The 20837-nt window shown below is 46.4% G+C and overlaps 1 protein-coding gene across 2 annotated transcripts; it reads right to left on the bottom strand.

Moving 5' to 3' along the window:
• Positions 1-554: 554 nt before the first annotated feature.
• On the bottom strand, positions 555-19815 carry COPZ1 (COPI coat complex subunit zeta 1). Of its 2 annotated transcripts, none has more exons than XM_083490581.1 (9): positions 19676-19815; positions 9808-9876; positions 7032-7113; positions 6174-6265; positions 5098-5153; positions 2929-3006; positions 2672-2723; positions 1574-1612; positions 555-709 (listed from the first exon to the last, which is right to left on the bottom strand). In XM_083490581.1, the coding sequence occupies exons 1-9, from the start codon at positions 19682-19684 to the stop codon at positions 662-664; spliced, it is 525 nt and encodes a 174-aa protein (XP_083346707.1). In that variant the 5' UTR covers positions 19685-19815; the 3' UTR covers positions 555-661. The 2 variants fall into 2 exon arrangements, with proteins under 2 accessions (XP_083346707.1, XP_083346706.1); XM_083490580.1 differs by lacking the exon at positions 19676-19815 and adding an exon at positions 19494-19632.
• Between the last annotated feature and the right edge of the window lie 1022 nt (positions 19816-20837).

Below are 20837 nucleotides of genomic sequence, written 5' to 3' on the forward strand. Positions count from 1 at the left end.
CTGTGGTTTACACCAAAGCGGCACCAGCGTCCCGTATGGCTGCAATTAGCCATGCAAAATAAGACAATAAAAATGCACTGGCACTAACAAGCGGGTCTCAACCTGTGGGTCCCCAGCTGTTGTTGGACTACAACTCCCATCATCCCTGAGCTCTGGCCTTGTTGCTAGGGGTGATGGGAGTTGTAGGCTGTGTACTTTGGTAGGAAATACCACCCATAACATGGGTTTAAACAGCTGGGTGTCAGGAAGGAGAATTCCCGTTCACCATGTCCATTAAAGGGACTATTATTAAGACAACAACTCTTTGGAAGCAGCCACCAGCCATGCTCTGACCTAGCAACAAAACAAAAGAATCTGAAGAGGACCAGAAAGCTCTTAGAACAGGGTGACGTACGTGCATCTCCGGCCAAACAAGGGGTGTCTAAGGTGGAGGGAGGATGCCAGGAAAAAGAGACTTTTTTCTTCCAAAGATGTCCCTGCACCCTGGTTTCCCACTCACTAGCCCCCACCACCACTGAAACAGTGACGAGACTCAGTAAGAGCCAGAAACCGGATACATCAAAAACTGTGGTCATGTTGCATTTTGGTCAGTGCGAAACAGACAGGAAGAGGGGACAGCTGGGGACACAGTAGGTTAATGGGGGAGATCCCGCGTGGCTCCTCATCGCAGTAGTGACCACTTGATCTGTTCCTTTGCTGACTGCAGCACCTGCAGACGGAAGTTGAAGGATTCAGATTTTTTTCAGCCTGCAGGATTCGGTTGAAACACACTCTCCACAAACCTAACCCCTTTGTGGTTAACAGGAAACACCTTGGTGGCAAACGCCTTAAATACTACCTGGAAAAGGATTCTGCACTGCATGCACACATACAAACATTGCCACCACCAGCCACAGCTGTACATCGCTAAAAATGCATATTCCCCTGTGACACTTCTGGAAAGGGGCTGAGTGACTTGCTTTTTCCAAAATGTAATGCCTGATATCTAAAAGCACTAGGGGCATTTCCTATGCACTGCACTTAAGCTCAGCCCTTTCACCAGCCAAGAGTCTGCTTAGGCTCCCTTTGGCTTGTGAGATTTAATCAACAGGTCTCCATACTTATTTCTATAGCCATAAGGACTAAGAAGATTGGGTTGCTGTTCTTTCTTTTTTTGGCAGGCAAGAATATCAGCATATTAAATTCTGCATCAGACGCCAAAAACGTATTTGTGGGATGCGATAGGCAGACGTCTACTCCTAGCATGCCTCCTCAATTATTATTTATTTTACTTCATAAAATTTATACACCGTTTGATTGTAAAAACCTCAAGGTGATTATTAGTGTTCATCTGGCAACAAGGATAAAAAGATGAACACCAAAATAGGCCAGAATCATACCACATTATGATCAAATCAAGGTCCAAATGCATGGGTAAACAGAAATGTTTTTGGCTGGCACATCAAGTTAAACAAAGTTGGTGCAATATCCCGGAAGCTTCAGGGAAAAGGGGAGGGGGAGGAGACATGTAGAAAAAGTGGTACCAGCAGCATTTAATGAAAGGTACCCAGCGAGATGTAGGCAGAAGACATACCTGTGACACTGTCTGCTCTGTAAGAGGGACATCCTCTCCCTGAAATACAAAGAGGGGAAACCACAAATTCAATGGTGTGCAGAAATAATAAAGCAATTGAAAGCAGGCCTGACTGCAGGATGCTGTATATAGACTTTCAGCCTAATACAGCAAGGCTCTTCTAGATCTACTGACTCCTGAAAGGAGACCCCCATTCCTCTCTACTATATATCTGCTCTTGAGTTCCCAGCTCCTACCCAGGAGTTATGCATTGCTCAGAAATCTACCGCCCGATGTCACTTAGTCTAACCACTAACCAGATTACCAGCAGCAGCCTCCTCTTCCTTCCCCCCATCAACCTATCGTATTTTTTGCTCCATAAGACGCACCTGACCATAAGACGCACCTAGTTTTTAGAGGGGGAAAGCAAGAAAAAAAAATTATGCGTAGAGCATGTAAGCGGCTTTTGCTGTTCTTGCTTTAAAGCAAGCAAAGCAAGAGCCGCTTACATGGCTTCTGTCCCACTTTGCGCAGCTCTCACTTTGCTTGCCCATCCCTCCTCCCACCTCGCTGTAAAGCAAGCAAAGCACCTGTCCCGTCCATCCCTCCTCCTGCTTTGCTGAGAAGCCAGCAGAGCAAGAGCCACTCAGTGCTCCCTTTAAAGAGCCTCACTGAGCCTGTGTGTGGCTCTTGCTGGCTTTTCCGGGAAGTAGGGAAGGGACGGAGGGCAGCCCGTCTGTCCCTTCTCCCACCTCAGCGCGGCTCTTTAAAGGGAGCGCTGAGCAGAACCTCCCGTCTGCATTTGCTCCATAAGACACACACACATTTCCCCTTACTTTTTAGGAGGGAAAAGTGCGTCTTATGGTGCGAAAAATACGGTATGCAATTTGGCCTTAAAAAAAATATTTTATTAGATTTCAAATATGTTAGGGGGGGAAAAGTAAACAACATATACAAAAAACAAACAAACCCACACCCCTCTCCCCAACACTGCAATTGGTTGATTTCTTCTGTCGTAAAATGGGTTCTGTGCCCTTCAGCGGGGACAGAGGTCAGCAGAGAGGTCATGCCTACTGAAGAGGCATTCAAGGAAGAAGAAAAGAGATGGGTTTCACTTACCCGCACAGCAACTCTATGTAGTACCTGCTGGGGGTCACTCTCAAGAATCACCCTGTAAGAGATGAAGAAGCAATCACTCACTCAGCTGGGCTACACTCCAAGGGCAGGAAAGATAGAAGAGTCATGCAAATGCAAGGGCCACCATTAAGAATGTACAGTCTTTCAACCACGCACACACATACACACAAACACACACACATCAGATCCTGAAAAGAGCTGCGAGAAGTCTAGAAGTTTAGTGTTGTGGCTGGACTTACCCGCCATCCACAATTTCATCCACTGCCAGGAAAAGGCCCTCCATGTTTTCCATAAGTGCTCGCTTCTCTACATTCTTCCTACAGAAGGACAAACCAGATTCTGCTCAGTTGAGAAGCTGAGGGTCTAAGGTCTTCATCTTACCACCCAGGGCATCTCACCACCTAGCTCACTTTCAGAGCCTTAAGCAGAGACCTTACTCAGACGTGCCGCACATTTAAAAGCTTTGCTGTGCAATCGCAAGGACGATGAAGGGGCTGGGGGAGATGCAGTGAGGCTTTAAAAGGGATTTGGGCAAATTTCTGGAGGATAAGGAACCACAAGTGGGGAGACTGCCGTTACACTCATGTGTTGTTTGAGGGTTCCTCTAGGCATCTGGTTGCACATCTGGCTGTGAGAACAAGATGCTGAACTAGATGGGATTTTGGACTGCTCTAATGACTAGCAACTTGATGATAATCTCAGGATTCTTTAATTCTGCCCTGGATACCAGGGCTTGTACCCTGAACCATGGGACACACAGAACCATACACAAAGGGCTTTAAATGAGGCATGAGCATACACATGTATTATGCACCACCACCACCACCCACACAAAGAAATTGCAATTCTACATTAATAAAAGCCGTATTCCATAACCTAAATAAATATGGACAAATATGTATTTAATACAGAAGCAGGGGGGTTGGAGCTCCCTCCCAGCTCAGATTAGAAAGGCCCTTTCCCCTCTTGAGCTTCAGGTGCCTGACCAAGACCTTTCCTTTTCAGTAGACATTTTAAGGAATTTTTCTGTTTTTAAGACTACTTGTACAGTGGTGCCCCGCAAGACGAATGCCTCGCAAGACGGAAAACCCGCTAGACGAAAGGGTTTTCCGTTTTTGAGTTGCTTCGCAGGACGAATTTCCCTATGGGCTTGCTGCGCAAGACGAAAATGTCTTGCGAGTCTTGAGATTTTTTTTCGCCCCCCCTTTTTTCTAATCCGCTAAGCCGCTAATAGCCTTTTAGCAGCCAAGCCGCTAAGCCGCTAAGCCTTTAATAGCCGCTAAACCGCTAATAGCGCTAATCCGCTAATAGGGTTGCTTCGCAAGACGAAAAAACCGCTAGACGAAGACACTCGCGGAACGGATTAATTTCGTCTTGCGAGGCACCACTGTAATTGATTTTATCCATTGTATGCTTTCAGTAATTTTTATGTACACCACTTACAAGACGTCGGCAATTAATTATCTTCAACAAATAAATATATACTATAGTTATGGCAAGCAGCGCAATCATCTAATCATTGCCATGAATATATTCCGCTTCTGCTAGATGTGGGTTAGGAAGCCAGAAGATGTGATGTGTATGTAAGGCTTTGGTTTGCCTCTAGCAGCTTCTAACCACCCCAATATTTCCCTTCTAAAGAACAAAAGCCACAATTTTTAGAGGCTTGATTCTGTGCTTTTGCTGTGCCACAACGGACACGCCTAGCACATCATCTTTATTATTGCTGAAAAAGGAAAAAGGCACGACAGGACCCATATCCTGCACATCTGCCTCTGCCAAGGAAACCTTCTCTCTCTACTCACATGTGGCTGCCAGCTGGACCCTTTTATATGCTCTTATCCCGGCTTACACACCTTCCTGAATAACCCATAACTGAGGTTGCAATCCTAAACTCACTTACATGTGGGAGTAAATCCTACCAAACTTCAATGGGCCTTTTTAATCTGTTGAAGACATGTCTTCATTATTCTGAGTCCAATTATAAATAACTATTTACATTATAAAACATGATGAGATGATACTATGAGGCAGCAGCTAAATGTGTTGCCCAAATTAAATTGCCCAGGGAAAATGTCTTGGTCTGTAAGTGCCGGTGCCAGTCTTTATTTCTGGGCAAACATGTACAGTATAACACTAGGGGTCACTTAAACCATTTTGGAGACAGGAGGCTGAAAATAGACTTTCAATTGATTTTATTGTGACTTAAAACATCCAGGGGTTGGGGGTGGAATCCAAACTATGAAGTACTCCCCCCCCCCCACTTCCAACACATTAAACAATTAAGAAGTGCTTTTGTTCTCAGTGGTGTACCCAACCCCAAAATGAATGCATTTGAGGCACAAAAACGATTCCCACATTTCACCCTGTGCAACCAGCTCAGCCACGACCAGAAAGAAGATTCTTACCGCAGCATCTGACTGAGTGAGTCGAAGAGACAGTTCAGCACAGCCATGAGCATTAGCTGCAAAGGAGAAGACAAAAGTTTCAGAGCAAAGGAACCACACACACATGCACACAATCCATGTGGTCGCATGCAAAAGTGGCTCAAGGCAAAGCTGGCTTTGGAGCAATTGGGGGGGTACAGTGGTGCCTCGCAAGACAAAAAGAATCCGTTCTGTGATTCTCTTCGTCTAGCGGTTTTTTCGTCTTGCGAAGCAAGCCCATTGACGGATTAGCGGATTAGCGCTATTAGTGGCTTTTAGCGGCTTATCTGCTGATCAGATCAGCTGATAAGCGGCTTAGCGGCTTAGAAAAGGGGGGGGGAGGGGAAAAAACCAGCAGGAACGCGCAAGACATTGTCGTCTTGTGAAGCAAGCCCATAGGAAATTCGTTTTGCGAAGCAGCTCCAAAACGGAAAACTCTTTCGTCTAGCGAGTTTTCCGTCTTGCGAGGCATTCGTCTTGCGGGGCACCACTGTAATTCCTAGAGGGCAATAGCATGACATTGATTGCCAGCACCCCCACCCACCCCAAGGACATAGAAATCCAGGCTCTTCTTGCTCTATTGAAGTCATCCCTCTTAAAGCAGGGCTATGAGTGGCTGGGGAAGCCCAGCCAGATGGGCGGGGTATAAATAATAAATTGTGATGATGATGATGATGATGAAATCCATGCCCCCAATATTCTCTTAGGCTACAGCTCCCATCAACCTCTCACTATCAGCCATGCTGGCTGTGGCTGATGTTAGGTGAAGTCACACAACTGAAGAACCACACGTTCCCCACCTCTGCCTTAAAAGAATCCTGTGGGACTGTCAACTATTTTCAGGGAGGGTGGAGGAGTTCAACAAATCTCCCTCGCCTCAGCACCGCAGTGGCAATCAGCGTTGCAAGCATGCTTTGTGGCAGAGGAAGAAGCCAAGGATCTCACACAGCCCAAAGATCATGACCAACATAACCTTCAGCAGGGAAGCCAGGATAGTCAAAACCTTGTATGCATCATTTCTGCAGAAAAGCCTCTTTGCCACCTAAGGATATACACACCTCATTTTCATAGGAGCTGCCGATGACGTAGAAATACAGGTCAATGCTGCTCTTGTAAACAACTGTCAGTCCCTCTAGGAGAGCAATCTCACCTAGGCGGAGGGAGACAGAAAAGGAATAAAATAACAAAAATAATAAAGTGAAGAGCTAGAAGAGAACATGGCGACTACAAGAAAAGCAACACTCTTCCCGTTTTTCTCAATAGTTGCTAAGCAAGAAAGCAACATCCAGAGTCATCACAAAATCTTTGGGCGAGTTTGCACTGCTGTAGGAAGATCTATCTCATTGGGGGGGGGGGTTGCTGTTTAAATTGGACTACAATCTTGAACTGGCACCACTTGCCGCATAGTGCAGACACCGCCAGCAATCATGCGCACATGCAGCACACATTTACACAAATGAGGTGCACTCTGCCAAACATCCAAGTGCAGAATCCGCTGACTGAATTGCGCTAGCTCAGCTGCACAAGCACAAATAGAACAGCTTCTTTATGAGAAGGAAAACTGAATGAAATGTCTTCTTTCAAGTGTTATCGCTGCTGCTTATGTCCTCCATGCACTCTGGAAGAGGCTGGAGGAGACTGAATTCGACTGGAATGTCGTATCTTAATTTAGAATAGAGTCACATTTTCTCCTGATGAAGAACATTTATATTCCAAATACATTGGGGTATGTCAAAGAACTGCTTCTTTATCAATCTTTCTTGCACTGTCATTTTGATTTCTCATCACATACTAGTGTAGATACTGCCCTCCAATGAAGCAAAGCCACTATAATCATGGTTATATATGCATATATATGCATGTATATATTGCGGTCCCAGATGCCTTCTCCCATCACGCTCCCCAGCAGAACCTACTATCTGTCCGGTGAGTTTTGTTGAAAATATTCTTCTCAAAGGCCTTCTGCTCCTTGACAGTGGGGTAGGTGTCATCATAGTACTGCAGAGGAAAAGAAAGTATGCTTGTTACATGAGAGGCATGCGAGCCAAACCACTTGTCAGGGTCTGGAAGACGCAAGAACTACCCACCGTGGAAGAATGGCAAATGAAGGTGATAGACTACATGGGACTGGCAGAAATGACGAGCAGAATCCGGGACCAGGGAAGAGATACGGCGCAAGAAGATTGGGAAAAATTTAAAGAGTATTTAAAGAAATATTGTAAAATTAATGAAGGGTAGAAGGACGCGGGATTGAAAATTAAGGAGTTAAAAGCGGTAAGGGTTAATTTAAAGAAAATAAATAATATTAAAATTAATTTAAAAGTAAGAGAAGGATTTGCTGACAATTCAATTAGAAATTAGAATACAGAAAGGGAAGGTATGAGGAAGTCGGGAAAGTAAGCTAAAAGAAAGTAAAAATTAAAGTTATACGTGTTTTATTTTTTGTATTTCTTATTATGTCTTTTTCTCTTTTTTCTTTGTTTGCTATTGTGTTGTGTTGATATGTTAAAACTTCAATAAAAATTTAATTAAAAAAAAAAAGACGACAATGCCTTGTGAGTTCCTGCGGGTTTTTTTTCCTCCCCCCCTTTTTCTAAGCCGCTAAGCCGCTTATCAGCTGATCCAATCAGCAGATAAGCCGCTAATAGCGCTAATCCGTTAATGGGCTTGCTTCGCAAGACGAAAAAACCGCTAGACGAAGAGAATCTCAGAACGGATTCTTTTCGTCTTGCGAGGCACCACTGTATAAATTTTATCTCCCTTTAGAGGGAATAAAATAATGACCAGATAAGACTATACAATTCTTTTTCACCAATATGATGCTCTTTCCACCTCATTTTTGCGAAAGCATTCAAAAATGTAATTCTTTATCCTTCCACTTAACTTAAGCTCTTAAAGCACAGGAGAATGCTATCATGAGGCAATCCAGTGTGACTACGTAAGTGACAAACCAGAGGCTCTCTCTGAGCTATATAAAATATAAAATATACATATAGTAACCAAATTTTGCATGATGGTTCCTGAGATCAAGGAGCAGGTTTTTGTCTACGTTTGGATACAAACTGGACACTGTTTCGAATAAAAATGGCAGAATGAACCTTTCAAAATTGCACTGGGTTCTGGGCGCTTCTTAGAATTCCTGAGCAGCACTGAACACAAGGCTGCTAGTCTGCCACACACACACAACTTTTAGAACAGGTAATAGTGTTTGTTTTCCATCATAACAGCTCTCACAGAAAAGGCTAAAGTGCAAGACACTTTCCTATTTTATACAGCGGCAGAGGCAGAAGCAGAGGCCCCTGGTGAGTGTGTGGCTCAGCGGGGATTTTAACCCAGGTTCCACAGCCTCCCCCCACCCCCCCAAATAAAAGTGAATTATGTCACCTGAAGGAGTGTCTCCAACCCCATCATTCTGCCCGGACACTGAGGTCCAGCGCCGAGGGCCTTCTGGCGGTTCCCTCACTGCAAGAAGCCAAGTTACAAGGAACCAGGCCTTCTCGGTTGTGGCGCTTGCCCTGTGGAACGCCCTCCCATCAGATGTCAAGGAAATAAACAACTCACTGACTTTTAGAAGACGTCTGAAGGCAGTCCTGTTTAGGGAAGCTTTTAATGTTTGATGGACTACTGTATTTTAATATTTTGTTGGAAGCCACCCGGAGTCACTGGGGAAACATAGCCAGATGGACCGGGTATAAATAAATAAATAATAATAATAATAATAATAATAATAATAATAATAATTACTTTAGTTGTGGTCTGTGGGTTAGAACAGCCTTTGCCAACCTAGATCCATCCAGTTGTTTTAGACTGCAGCCTCTGTCAGCCCAACGTAACACAGCTGTGTTGCCTGGCGCTGATGAGAGTTGTAGTCCAAAGCCCCGGGGGGGGGGGGGCACCAGGCTGCAAAGGAAACACAAATCCATCCTCTGCCAAGACAGGAGGTGTAGAATTGGGGGTGGCACCATAGTGAAGAAAAAAAGGGAAACTACACTTTTTTGTAAGCTGACTTTTAGAAACAATTAGGTGGCATCTAAATGGTATTAAATAAATAAATACACTGGGACTTTTCCCAGGAGACACTCATTTTGCGAGCAGGGCAACAGCGCAAGCAAATGATCCTGCACTTACAAAGCTACCTCAAGGATGGCATGGAGAATGAATGAATGAATGAATGAATGAATATAATAATTTATTATTTATACCCCACCCATCTGGCTGGGTTTCCCCAGCCACTCTGGGCGGCTTCCAACAAAATATTAAAATACAATAGTCTGTTAAACATTAAAAGCTTCCCTAAACAGGGCTGCCTTCCAGCAAGGAAGATTTTGCCCAAATAAATGGAGCGTCCAGATGTTGTTGGACTACTCCCATCAGCCAGCAGAGCCAATGGACAAGTCAAGATGGAAGCTAGACATCTGGAGGGTCACAGGTTCTCTACACTCTCGCGTAAAGGAGTGCCAGGTATCAGAACACACCGGATAGGAATCTACTAGCAAGAGTTAAGATAGATCACATGCTGCCTCAATGAGCACGGGTGACTGGACTAATGTCCTTCTTGCTCGGAAAGCAGGGGCTCAGTTAACGGTCCCTAAGAGCTCCCCAGCTCTCAATGACAACTCTGCCAGGCTGCTTTGCTCGGCCCCTTGGAGCCTTGTACCTTCCCGCTCCTTCCAGATCCCCCTGAAAACTTACCTTGGCAAACAGACGGTCTCCATCGTTGTCCAAGATCAGGATGGCTTTCACAGTGTAGAGAGATGGCTCCTGCAAAGAAAAGCACAATGTCACAGGTCCATTCACACAATACCATGTGCTGCTTCCTCTGACTGCTGACCTACCCAGGGGTAGGGCCACAGCTTCTGATGGGTGGCCCTAAGAGCTGTTACAAGAAGGAGGGCTGTGCATATACTATGCTCCTCCATACCAATTACTCCAGGCTGGAAGCAGTGTTCGAAATTAGGCAGGCGCCAGGCTTGTTTTGCTACTGGTGCAGGTCCAATTGTGACTACGTGGAGATTTCTGTGTGCCAAGCTGGCGGCTGCAGTTTAAAAACCTCTGCTTTGCTCCATAGCTATTACCATTTTCATTTCCACTGTGTGTTTTCTTCCTTCTTGCATACTGAAACAAGTGAATTATTGCAAGAGCAAGCTACAGTCAAGCAATTTAATTGAGATCATAGAATTGTAGTGTTGGAAGAGATCCCAAGGGTCATTAAGTCCAACCCCTTGGTGAATAGACATTCCATTGTGGCGTCCGCAACCTAGACTGAAGGTGCCATTTAGCACGTAGCTTATATACCTGAATTTTTAACACTGCAGAGCTTGTAAAACACTCAGTGGTTCCCATGTCTGACAATATTGAAGGCAACCACACTACACCAAACAGCAGCTTACAATGAGCTCCAGATCAGGTATCAGCTTGTCAGGACTAGGACCATAGTCTAGGACCTAGATAGCCCAAAATGCAGAGCAAATGTCACATCCCTATCCCAAGGTAAAGGAGAGATTAAGAATGTGCTGTATGTAAAAGGAGAAAATGCGGGCCACCTCCCTGCCATGTCTGCGGCTGAATGAGATTCTGCGGCTTAGTGCTTACAAGGAGGGCATGCTTGGGGCAAGAGAAAGGACCAGCTCCTCCGTGCTGGACGCTCGAAAGCTCTCGAGACAAAGTTCTGTGATGCACTGACTTCCACATAGCCACAGTCGGAGTGTATAACAGAACTTCACCTCAAGTGCTGCAACAAGAGCTGCAGGCTCATCTATGGAGTAGACTCTGGCCGGCGGATCCACCACTCCACAGAAACTCTATGTCTGGCCACCCCATTCCAAACAACTGACCCACTGGGTCAGACTGAGACAGAACTACGCATGACTTTTCTCACATTTTGAGACAGCCATAGGAACAGAAGGTTCTCTTATCTCTGAATCACCTAGACAGGACCCATCATAAGAGCAGCCAGCCATGATTCTACTGGAGAACAGCCTGGGTCTAATGCAGAGCTTTTCATACAACAGTTTGAAGGATCCAGGGATTCCTCAGAGATCATTAATGGCAACCAAGCATCCCTGAATGACAGCTCACCCACCACTACCTAAATTATCTCCTAATATTCAGACCTGCTCTAGGATGCACTCTCAGTTCATGCAATGGCGAAGCCCAACAGGACTGGCCAGCACTCTGCACAGAATTGAGTGAACACCTTAAAACTCTTCCCAGAATCATTTGCAAGAAGCTCTTTGGTGACCAATACTGAAACACGTTACACAGCAGGTAAGTCCATTTGAAGAGGGATCTGTGAAGCCAGACAGCATGAAAACCACTGCTCTCAAGGTCTCCATTTTACAAAGGGGGTCTCACTGTTCCAACAGAAATTGCATGCCTCACACCATACAAAGGAAGAGAAGAAAACAGACCAGGTCTTCCTCTCTCTCTCTGACATGCACGCACACGCACACACACACACAGAATGGCTCATCCATTATCATGTGGACGAGCAATAATGTAGACAAATTTAGAATCTCCTTCTGTTGCCTTCGTCCTTATTCGCACACACACATACATAAATTTGCCTGGCAAACTTTGCAGGCAGGCAGATGTGCAGAGGGAAATTTCCTGCTCTCCTATCATATTTCACCAGTCCCCTGGGCAATGCCTGTTTTACAGCACAAATCCTTGCTTTGCAGTAAGAAGAGGGGGTCTAAACTCCCCCCCCCCCATGAAGGCCTGTGAAAATTGTAAGTGCAACATGTCAATGCCCCAAAGCTAAGCAGACAATTTGCTATACAAATACTGTCAGAGGAATACCCCCATCCCTGACCTAGATTGAATGAAGCCACAGATGAGATGGGCAAAAGCCACACATCTCCTTCCTGCCTTGCTTCCGAAGAGAGTAAGAATAGATGCTTACCATACAAGCATCGGAGGAGAATTTATACATCTCTTTGCCAGAGAGACAAGCTTCTACTGGAGAGGCAGCTAATAAACACACATTTTAAATCTATAATGAGCGCTGACTGGAAGGCCAGAAGCGGCATAAATTCCTCTCTGGAGGCTTCCAGTTCAAGTCAAGGGCTGCCTCGAGCAATCAACCATTAAAACAAGACGTTAAGAGTTACTGCACAGTTTATTCTGATCATTTAATTCTGAAGTTTCAATAAATTAAACTTCAATCAATTAAACTAGGTGTGCAACGGCCCAGATGGTCAGCACGATAGCAGCAGCATTGCCATAAAGATTTTACAGCTGCCAGGACCTCGCGGAAGGGGAGCATTTGGCGAGGGAGAGGCGACGGCAAGAAATATGTCCGTGCTGGGTTTTATCTGCAAGAGGCAATTGGGAGAGCCACGCGGAGAAGGCAGGGCTATTCCCATCTAGGGAATGCACAGCTCGCAAGCCAAGCCAAGGCATTTCCTCCAAAGAGAGAAAGCCTATTGCAAGGGTCCTGCTACCCCAAATCACACCACACCAAACCTAGCAATAGTCACGTGCTGCACAGCAAAATGGCATCCGGTGTCTTTGCCAATGCAGTTGTGCTGCTGAACTTAAAAAGAAATTCAAATCCCAAATCCTCTCCTCAGCAGGTGTTGGCCCTAGCAGGTTTTTTTTTTATAAAAAAAACTGGATATCCCAGTTGCAGTTCATTGGAGTCAGAAAAGGTTTTGCTTTCCCCCCTCCAGATGCTGTGGAACAACCAACTTCCATCACTCCTGACCACGCTGATGGGAACTGGAGGGCCACTGGTTCCTCAACCCAGCGTCAGCATATCTTCCACTCCTCCAAGAGCATCGCAAACAAATGACTCCTCCACACACCCCCCAAAAAAAGACTGAGGATGGCGTTTGCTTCACATTCAGGATCTAATCAATCAGCAAAATCAGGGATGAGGAGTTTTCTCCCAATTGACTCCGGTCTTCCGTGTAGTTTTTATTTGAAGGGAGGAGTGGGCTGGGGAGGTAAGAAAACTATTTTAGCTACCTGGTTAAGCCAATGTTCAAAAGGCAATTTGATGTACTATGCCTTGCAGCTGAGTCCAAAGTCAGCCCCACTGAGTTCAAAAGGCTTTCTTCAAACTAAGTGTGCATCGCACATGCTACAAAATGCAGCGCTTCCTATAAGTGGATGGTTCTCACCACATAGATCAGGGGTCAGCAAACCTTTTTCGCAGGGGGCCGGTCCACTGTCTGTCAGACGTGGGGGGGCATACTATTATTATTTTTTTGGAGGGGGAATTCTTCCCCACTGACTATCCCCTCACTTCTCCACAGCACTGGATGAGCTTGCGAGCGGCAGGGGCTGCGGAGGGACGATGAGCGGCGTGAAAGGGCTGGCTCCAGAGAGGGGCTGCTTAAAATGGTGCTCAGCCAACAAAGCCCAGCCCCATTCCTCCTCTAGGCAGGGTGGGGAGAAGCCAGGGGGAGGGAGGGAGGAGGCGCCGCCGCCACAGTGTGGGGGGGAGGAGAGAGAAATGACACAGCCCGAATGATCAGAATCCCCACACCGATCCACATGGCGATTCTCGGACCATCCGTGGGCCAGATCTAGAAGGCAATTGGGCCTGATCTGGCCCCCGGGCCGTAGTTTGCCAACCCATGACATAGATTCACAATGGCCCCAACTAGCAACGCAGAGCCTGGTATTTAAGCCCCCTCTACCGCACTTTTTTTTAAAAAAGCCCATGTAAAGTTAGTCAAGTTTCCTCATGTGTAACACAAAACTGCACGGGCAGTCCTTTTAAAATGGGCCAAGTTCTTCAGATTCTGGCCTGCCTCTTTTCACTAAAGTGTCAAACCTGTGTCTGTGCTGTACAGTTTCAGACCAAAGGTGCAGACCCCACCTGACTAAATATTCCTAAAGCCACACAAAAATTCCTTCCTCATAATAAAGCCGAGATGACCAGGTGAACAGTTGTATAGCAAAGCCTTCCCCCCAACATCTATTCTTATAATTATAATTATTATTTATATTTTGATTTTATTTAACAAAATGTATATATCACTTGATTGTAATAAAACCTCAAAGCAATTTACAAAAAAACCACATTAAAATGATCAGTAAAAACAATTAAAAACATTTTATAGCAGCAAAAGTTTAAAGCATGTCAACAGCTATATATCTGGATAGGCTCACCTAAAGAAAAATGCTCTAGGTGCTGAAAAGAGTGCAGGGGAGGTCAATAGGAAGGGAGTTCCAAAGTGTAGGTGCTGCCTATATTGCTCAATTTCTCACCACTGCAGAACAAGTACTATGTGGCACTGGAACAACGCTAGTTCTGGTTTTCCACCATACTAATTCCCTATCGGCAAGGACCTTTCTTTTCATGAGGAAGCTTTTGTGTGCAGTCTGAAGAGGAACACTCCACTAACTACCTCAGTGAGAACTAGGACAAGGCTTTTTGCAGGTCCAATCTAAACTTCAGTATAGATACAACTAGCTCTCTGACAATTATCTCAGCATAATGTGTTTTCTGGAGTCTAGAAAAGCAGGGTTTTTGAATTTGTAATGCTGTGGATTTCCTGGGTAACTCAGGGAAGTTACTGCTTCAATCATGGCCAATCATGTGGCCTACCAGATGTTGTTGGACTCCAGTTCCCATCAGGCAAATGTGGCCAACAGTTGAGGGTGATGGGAATTGTAGTCCAACATCGTCCAGAGGGCTGCAGATTCCTCAGCCCTGTTAAACTGGAATCAGCTATAGCAATCCTTGATCCTCTTCGCAGATTTTTGTGAGGATGGACCAAATTAGGGGGTCTTAAGGATTGTGGCGAAGGGAAACGGGTGGCACTGTAGGTTAAACCACAGAGCCTAGGGCTTGCCGATCAGAAGGTCGGCGGTTCGAATCCCCGCAATGGGGTGAGCTCCCGTTGCTCGGTCCCAGCTCCTGCCAACCTAGCAGTTTGAAAGCACACCAAAAAGTGCAAGTAGATAAATAGGTACCGCTCCGGCGGGAAGGCAAACAGTGTTTCCATCTGCGGCTCTGGTTCGCCAGAAGCGGCTTAATCCTGCTGGCCACATGACCCGGAAACTGCATGCCGGCTCCCTCGGCCAGTAAAGCGAGATGAGTGCCACAACCCCAGAGTCATCCGCGACTGGACCTAACCTTTACCTTTAACGATTGTGGCACGCAAGGGTGAGCAGAAACAAAAATTAATAAAAAAGCTAATTTTGAATGGCGGCCCTCAGCTAAACAGCAGTAGGAAACAAATTTTCATGGGGGCGATTCATCTGGTGTGTACAGTTGGGGAACACTGCACTAGGTGCATTGCCTTTCCTCCAAGGAGCTTAATTCACAATACCTGGAGTTTCCCCCATTTTTTCCTCCCAGCAAGGTAGGTTAGGCTGTGAGTGGCTCACCCAAGGTCCCTGCTAAGGAAACTCAACAACTGCCAGTAGCAGTAACAGAGACATTTGACCTCTGTTTACTTGTCGCATTGCTATGGCCCGACACAATAAAGGTATTTTTCTTTCTTCTTATTTTGCATTGTTTCAGTACTCTTGCTTCTTATCATTTTGTTTTGTTCACTGTCTGCAGCTATTCATTGAAAAGGCAAAACATAAATCTAATAAAACAATCATCAAGACCCATAGTGGATTCACAGTTAAGCAAAAAGTTGAACTCAAGTCTCCTGAGTCCAAATTCAGCACTCTATCCACTATACCACACAACCGCTATTTAGAGCTAAGGCAAGTCAGTAAATAAGGCAATCTGACTTGGAGAAAAAACTGTATTTACAAATGACTGACAATATGTGCCCCTTTGGGTGCCAGAGATTTGGCCACATTTTCCCAAAAGCAGGGCCAGCACTGTAGAGCACCTGCTAAGGCCCCCCACTGCTGTAAGTTAGAAGTGCAGAACCATTTTATGGCCAGAGAGATGCATTTCCTTGTGGGCAATCTTCCAAGGGCCACAAGCCACTGATCAGTGGGGCCAGAAGCAAAAGTAGGTAGAGCAATAAATGTTAATTTTACCTGGGTACAATAGGCTAGTTCACACACAGACACACACAGACACAACCTCCCTATTCTCCATCCAGGCAAGGAAGAGGCATTATCAGAGTTCAAGGGCACATTCCAGCCAGGCAAAAACTCTCAAGGAGGCTGTGAAGCAGGTCTGGTGCGGGGTGTGGCTTGAGGAGAGGGGTTTTAACCTGGTGAGACTCCTAAGGACAAGTCAGAAAAGTTAGGAGGGCTTCATTTTGCTTCAAGGTCTGAGGTTCCTCACCCCTGTCTAGAATATGAAAATGAAAGTTCAAACTAAGTACAATAAGGCTAGGGGTGGCCAGATTTCCACTGAGGTGCAGCAAATTATAAGTGATGTTATTTATATTCTTTTACCATGCATCACTTAGATTCCAAAACATCTAAGGAAGGCCCTGCAAGCAGACATTAGAAACCCTTCCCTGAATTCACCAAAGCATCAAAAAGTATGAGAGTATTATGCTCCAGCTATCTCCCGCTTGGACTACTGCAATGAGCTCTACATGGGGCTACCTTTGAAGGTGACTCGGAAACTGCAATTAATCCAGAATGCGGCAGCTGGACTGGTGACTGGAAGTGGCCGCTGGGACCACATAACACCAGTCCTGAGAGATCTGCATTGGCTCCCAGTACGTTTCCGAGCACAATTCAAAGTGTTGGTGCTGACCTTTAAAAGCCCTAAACGGCCTCGGTCCTGTATACCTGAAGGAGCGTGTCCACCCCCATCGTTCAGCCCGGACACTGAGACCCAGCGCTGAGGGCCTTCTGGTGGTTCCCTCATTGCGAGAAGTGAGGTTACAGGGACCCAGACAGAGGGCCTTCTCGGTAGTGGCGCCCGCCCTGTGGAATGCCCTCCCTTCAGATGTGAAGGAAATAGGCAGCTATCCTATCTTTAAAAGACATCTGAAGGCAGCCCTGTTCAGGGAAGTTTTTAATATTTAATGCTGTACTGTTTTTAACATTTGATTGGGAGCCGCCCAGAGTGGCTGGGGAGACTTAGCCAGATGGGCGGGGTATAATAAATTATTATTATTTGCTGACCCTGCAGAAAAAATGGGCATTTATGATAGTAGCTTGGCATGTATTTAAAGCATGCTTTATTGACAAACAGATGGATACATGCATGTGGTTCTTCAGAATAGGACAAAGACTGTATAGCTGCAGGGCACACTAGCCTATCTACAACCTTGTCCCCCAGGGATTCTCAAAATTTCTACCACCTTCTCCACAACTGACTTCCCTGCCAAGCAGCCCCTGCTGCAGCTCTGTGGAAGAGCATCTGCATTCCTGCAGAAATCCTAGATTCAATCTCTGGCATCCCCCCTGCCTTAAACCCTGAAGACCTGCTGCCAGTCAGTGTTGACAGTGCTCAGTTATCATTATCATCATCATCAGTTAGATGGATCAATGTTCTGTCTGACTCATTAGACGGCCCCTTCCTCTGCTCCCTGAGGCATTTGGAAAAGGGTTAATGGACTCAGTTCACAGAGGGCACCAACCAATCCTGATGGGCCTCACAGCAGCCCTGCGGAAACTGAAAGTGCATCGGAAAACACAGAACTCTTCAGCTGCACATTGCATGTCAAGTTCAGGAGTGGTCAGCAACCTGTCTTATAGGGAAATGCATCTACCATTACAGATCAATGAGGAACCCCTGCAGGAATAGGAAAGCAGTCCAGTGTGTGTGCACGTGCACACACACACACACACACACACATATTTATAAATAATTTTTATTGGTTTTACATATAATCACATTACATAACATCATATCCTCTTATTTTATTTTAAACGGCCTCGGCCCAGTATACCTAAAGGAGCGTCTCCACCCCCATCGTTCAGCCCGGACACTGAGATCCAGCGCCGAGGGCCTTCTGACGGTTCCCTCATTGCAAGAAGTGAGGTTACAGGGAACCAGACAGAGGGCCTTCTTGGTAGTGGCGCCCACCCTGTGGAACACCCTCCCTTCAGATGTGAAGAAGAAGAAGAAGAGGAGTTTGGATTTGATATCCCGCCTTTCACTCCCCTTCAGGAGTCTCAAAGCGGCTAACATTCTCCTTTCCCTTCCTCCCCCACAACAAATACTCTGTGAGGTGAGTGGGGCTGAGAGACTTCACAGAAGTGTGACTGGCCCAAGGTCACCCAGCAGCTGCATGTGGAGGAGTGGAGACACGAACCCGGCTTCCCAGATTACGTGACTACCGCTCTTAACCACTACACCACACTGGCTCTCTGAAGGAAATAAGCAGCTCTCCTATATTTAAAAGACATCTGAAGGCAGCCCTGTTTAGGGAAGTTTTTAATATTTAATGCTGTACTGTTTTTAAAATTTGATTGGGAGCCGCCCAGAGTGGTTGGGGAAACTCAGCCAGATGGGCAGGGTATAAATATTATTATTATTATTATTATTATTATTATTATTCTCATCTCTTTGGCTCAACTGAGCCTAGCGACTTCCCTCCTTCCCATCTAATGGTTTGCAAAATTAAACTTTGCATCATGACATTTCATTTCGTTTCCTACACACACACACACACACGTACACAGAGGAAGTTCTTTTTTTCTTTTACTAGGGCACAGAATGGGAACGAGCGTTTTACCCCTGCCTTTCCTATCAATCCCCACAGTAGGATTTCACAATAAAATGGACTAAATAAACGGCCTCGGCCCAGTATACCTGAAGGAGCGTCTCCACCCCCATCGTTCTGCCTTGACACTGAGATCCAGTGCCAAGGGCCTCCTGGCAGTTCCCTCACTGCGAGAAGCCAAGTTACAGGGAACCAGGCAGAGGGCCTTCTCGGTAGTGGCACCCACCCTGTGGAACGCCCTCCCACCAGATGTCAAAGAGAGAAACAACTACCTGGCATTCAGAAGACATCTGAAGGGAAGTTTTTAATGTGTGACATCTTAGTGTATTTTTGGTCTTTGTGGAAGCCGCCCAGAGTGGCTGGGGAAGCCCAGCCAGATGGGCGGGGTACAAATAATAATTTTATTATTATTATTATTATTATTATTATTATTATTATTATTATTATTCCTTTGCCTGCAGTTAAATCCGTTTCACACCCCTCCTACACGCTTCAGGAGACGGAGAGCCCCCGCTTGGGAAGGCTAGAGAGGGCGGGGTGAGGTGAGGCTCCCCTGGAGGAGCAGCTGGCCCGGGCCCCTCTCGAGCGGCCGCCAGAGCCCCCCTTCCCGCAGGGGCAGCTCTGCTGTCTGCCATACGGACCGCCCCAGCCTCTTGGAGGCCCTCGCCAGGTAGCTGGGCCTGGGCCCCGCCCCAAGGACCGAGCCCGAGCCTCAGGAGGCCCCAGCCGAAACCTGCCAGCCGCGTCCCGTCCGCCTGCCCGTCTCCATGGTAACGGGCGCGCCCCCCAGCAATTCCCCCTCGCCCCTTCGGCTCCTACCAGGATCAGCGCCTCCATCTTGGTCGCCCCGGTGCCGACGTGGAGCATCAGCCGCGTCTGCCAACGGCATTGGTTGGCCCCGCGCCAATCTTTTCCCCAGAGCCCGCCCCCTCCCGCCAACTCGGCCGCTCATTGGCTTGTGCTCGCTTTCCTCGGCTAACCTGCCCGTCCCGCCTCCCTACCTTTTTCATGTCCAGCGAGTCGGCGAGTTTCTAGGGAGAGGGCGTGGCTCACCTTGAAACCCCGCCTCTTGCCCGCGATTCGACAAAAGGGCTGTCGGTCACTTGCCGAAGCCTGCTTTCGAGGAAGGTGAGGACCGGAAGAATGGGAGAGTTCCCATGGTGAACAAGGAAGCGGCTGGAGTGCTCCGTTGCTGAGCAGGGATTGGACCAGCCATCATCACGTGACCGGATAAAGTGCCATTGTTTCCTGAAAATTAGATTCGATGACGGTTCTTTCCGGGTATTGGCTAACGCGGAGCGTCTGTGATTGATGGGAGAATTGTTGCCATGGTGACTGCAGGCTGTGGGAGTCCCCGAGATCCTAACTGTGGCATAGTGATCCATGATATTTATCTGGGGGTGGTGTGAGGAGGTCAAAAAAGTGATCAAGCAATCAGGCTTCTTCAGGGCTTACCCTCCAACATTTCTCCAATGAAAATAGGGACGGCTTATTATTATTATTATTATTATTATACCCCACCCATCTGACTGGGTTGTCCCAGCCACCCTGAATGGCTTCCAACGTATATAAAAACATTATAGGAAATTAAACATTCGGATAATAATAATAATAATAATAATAATAATAATAATAATGTATTTATACCCTGCCCACTCTGGGCTGCTCCCAACAGAATATCAAAAACACAATAAAGCATCAAACATTAAAATATTCCCTAAAAAGGGCTCCCTTCAGGTGTCTTCTAAAAGCAAGATAGTTGTTTATTGCCTTGATATCTGATGGGACAGCATCTTAAAAAGCAGAGACATCACCTTGCCAACAAAGGTCCGTATAGTAAAAGCTATGGTTTTCCCAGTAGTGATGTGTGGAAGTGAGAGCTGGACCATAAAGAAGGCTGATCGCCAAAGAATTGATGCTTTTGAATTATGGTGCTGGAGGAGACTCTTGAGAGTCCCATGGACTGCAAGAAGATCAAACCTCTCCATTCTGAAGGAAATCAGCCCTGAGTGCTCACTGGAAGGACAGATCCTGAAGCTGAGGCTCCAATACTTTGGCCACCTCATGCAAAGAGAAGAGTCCCTGGAAAAGACCCTGATGTTGGGAAAGATGGAGGGCACAAGGAGAAGGGGACGACAGAGGACGAGATGTTTGGACAGGGTT

This window comes from Podarcis liolepis, assembly GCF_965112155.1.
Source record: "Podarcis liolepis genome assembly, chromosome: 2".
NCBI classification, from domain to species: Eukaryota; Metazoa; Chordata; class Lepidosauria; order Squamata; family Lacertidae; genus Podarcis; species Podarcis liolepis.

Excerpts from the sequence above, each read along its gene's own strand:
- COPZ1 (XM_083490580.1), bottom strand. The coding sequence starts at position 19,541 with ATGCTCCACGTCGGCACCGGGGCGACCAAGATGGAGGCGCTGATCCTG. Across the intron at positions 9,877-19,493 it reads AGATGGAGGCGCTGATCCTG|GAGCCATCTCTCTACACTGT; the intron begins GTAGGAGCCGAA and ends TTTTCTTTGCAG. Across the intron at positions 5,154-6,173 it reads GCAGCTCCTATGAAAATGAG|CTAATGCTCATGGCTGTGCT; the intron begins GTGTGTATATCC and ends TCTCCTTTGCAG.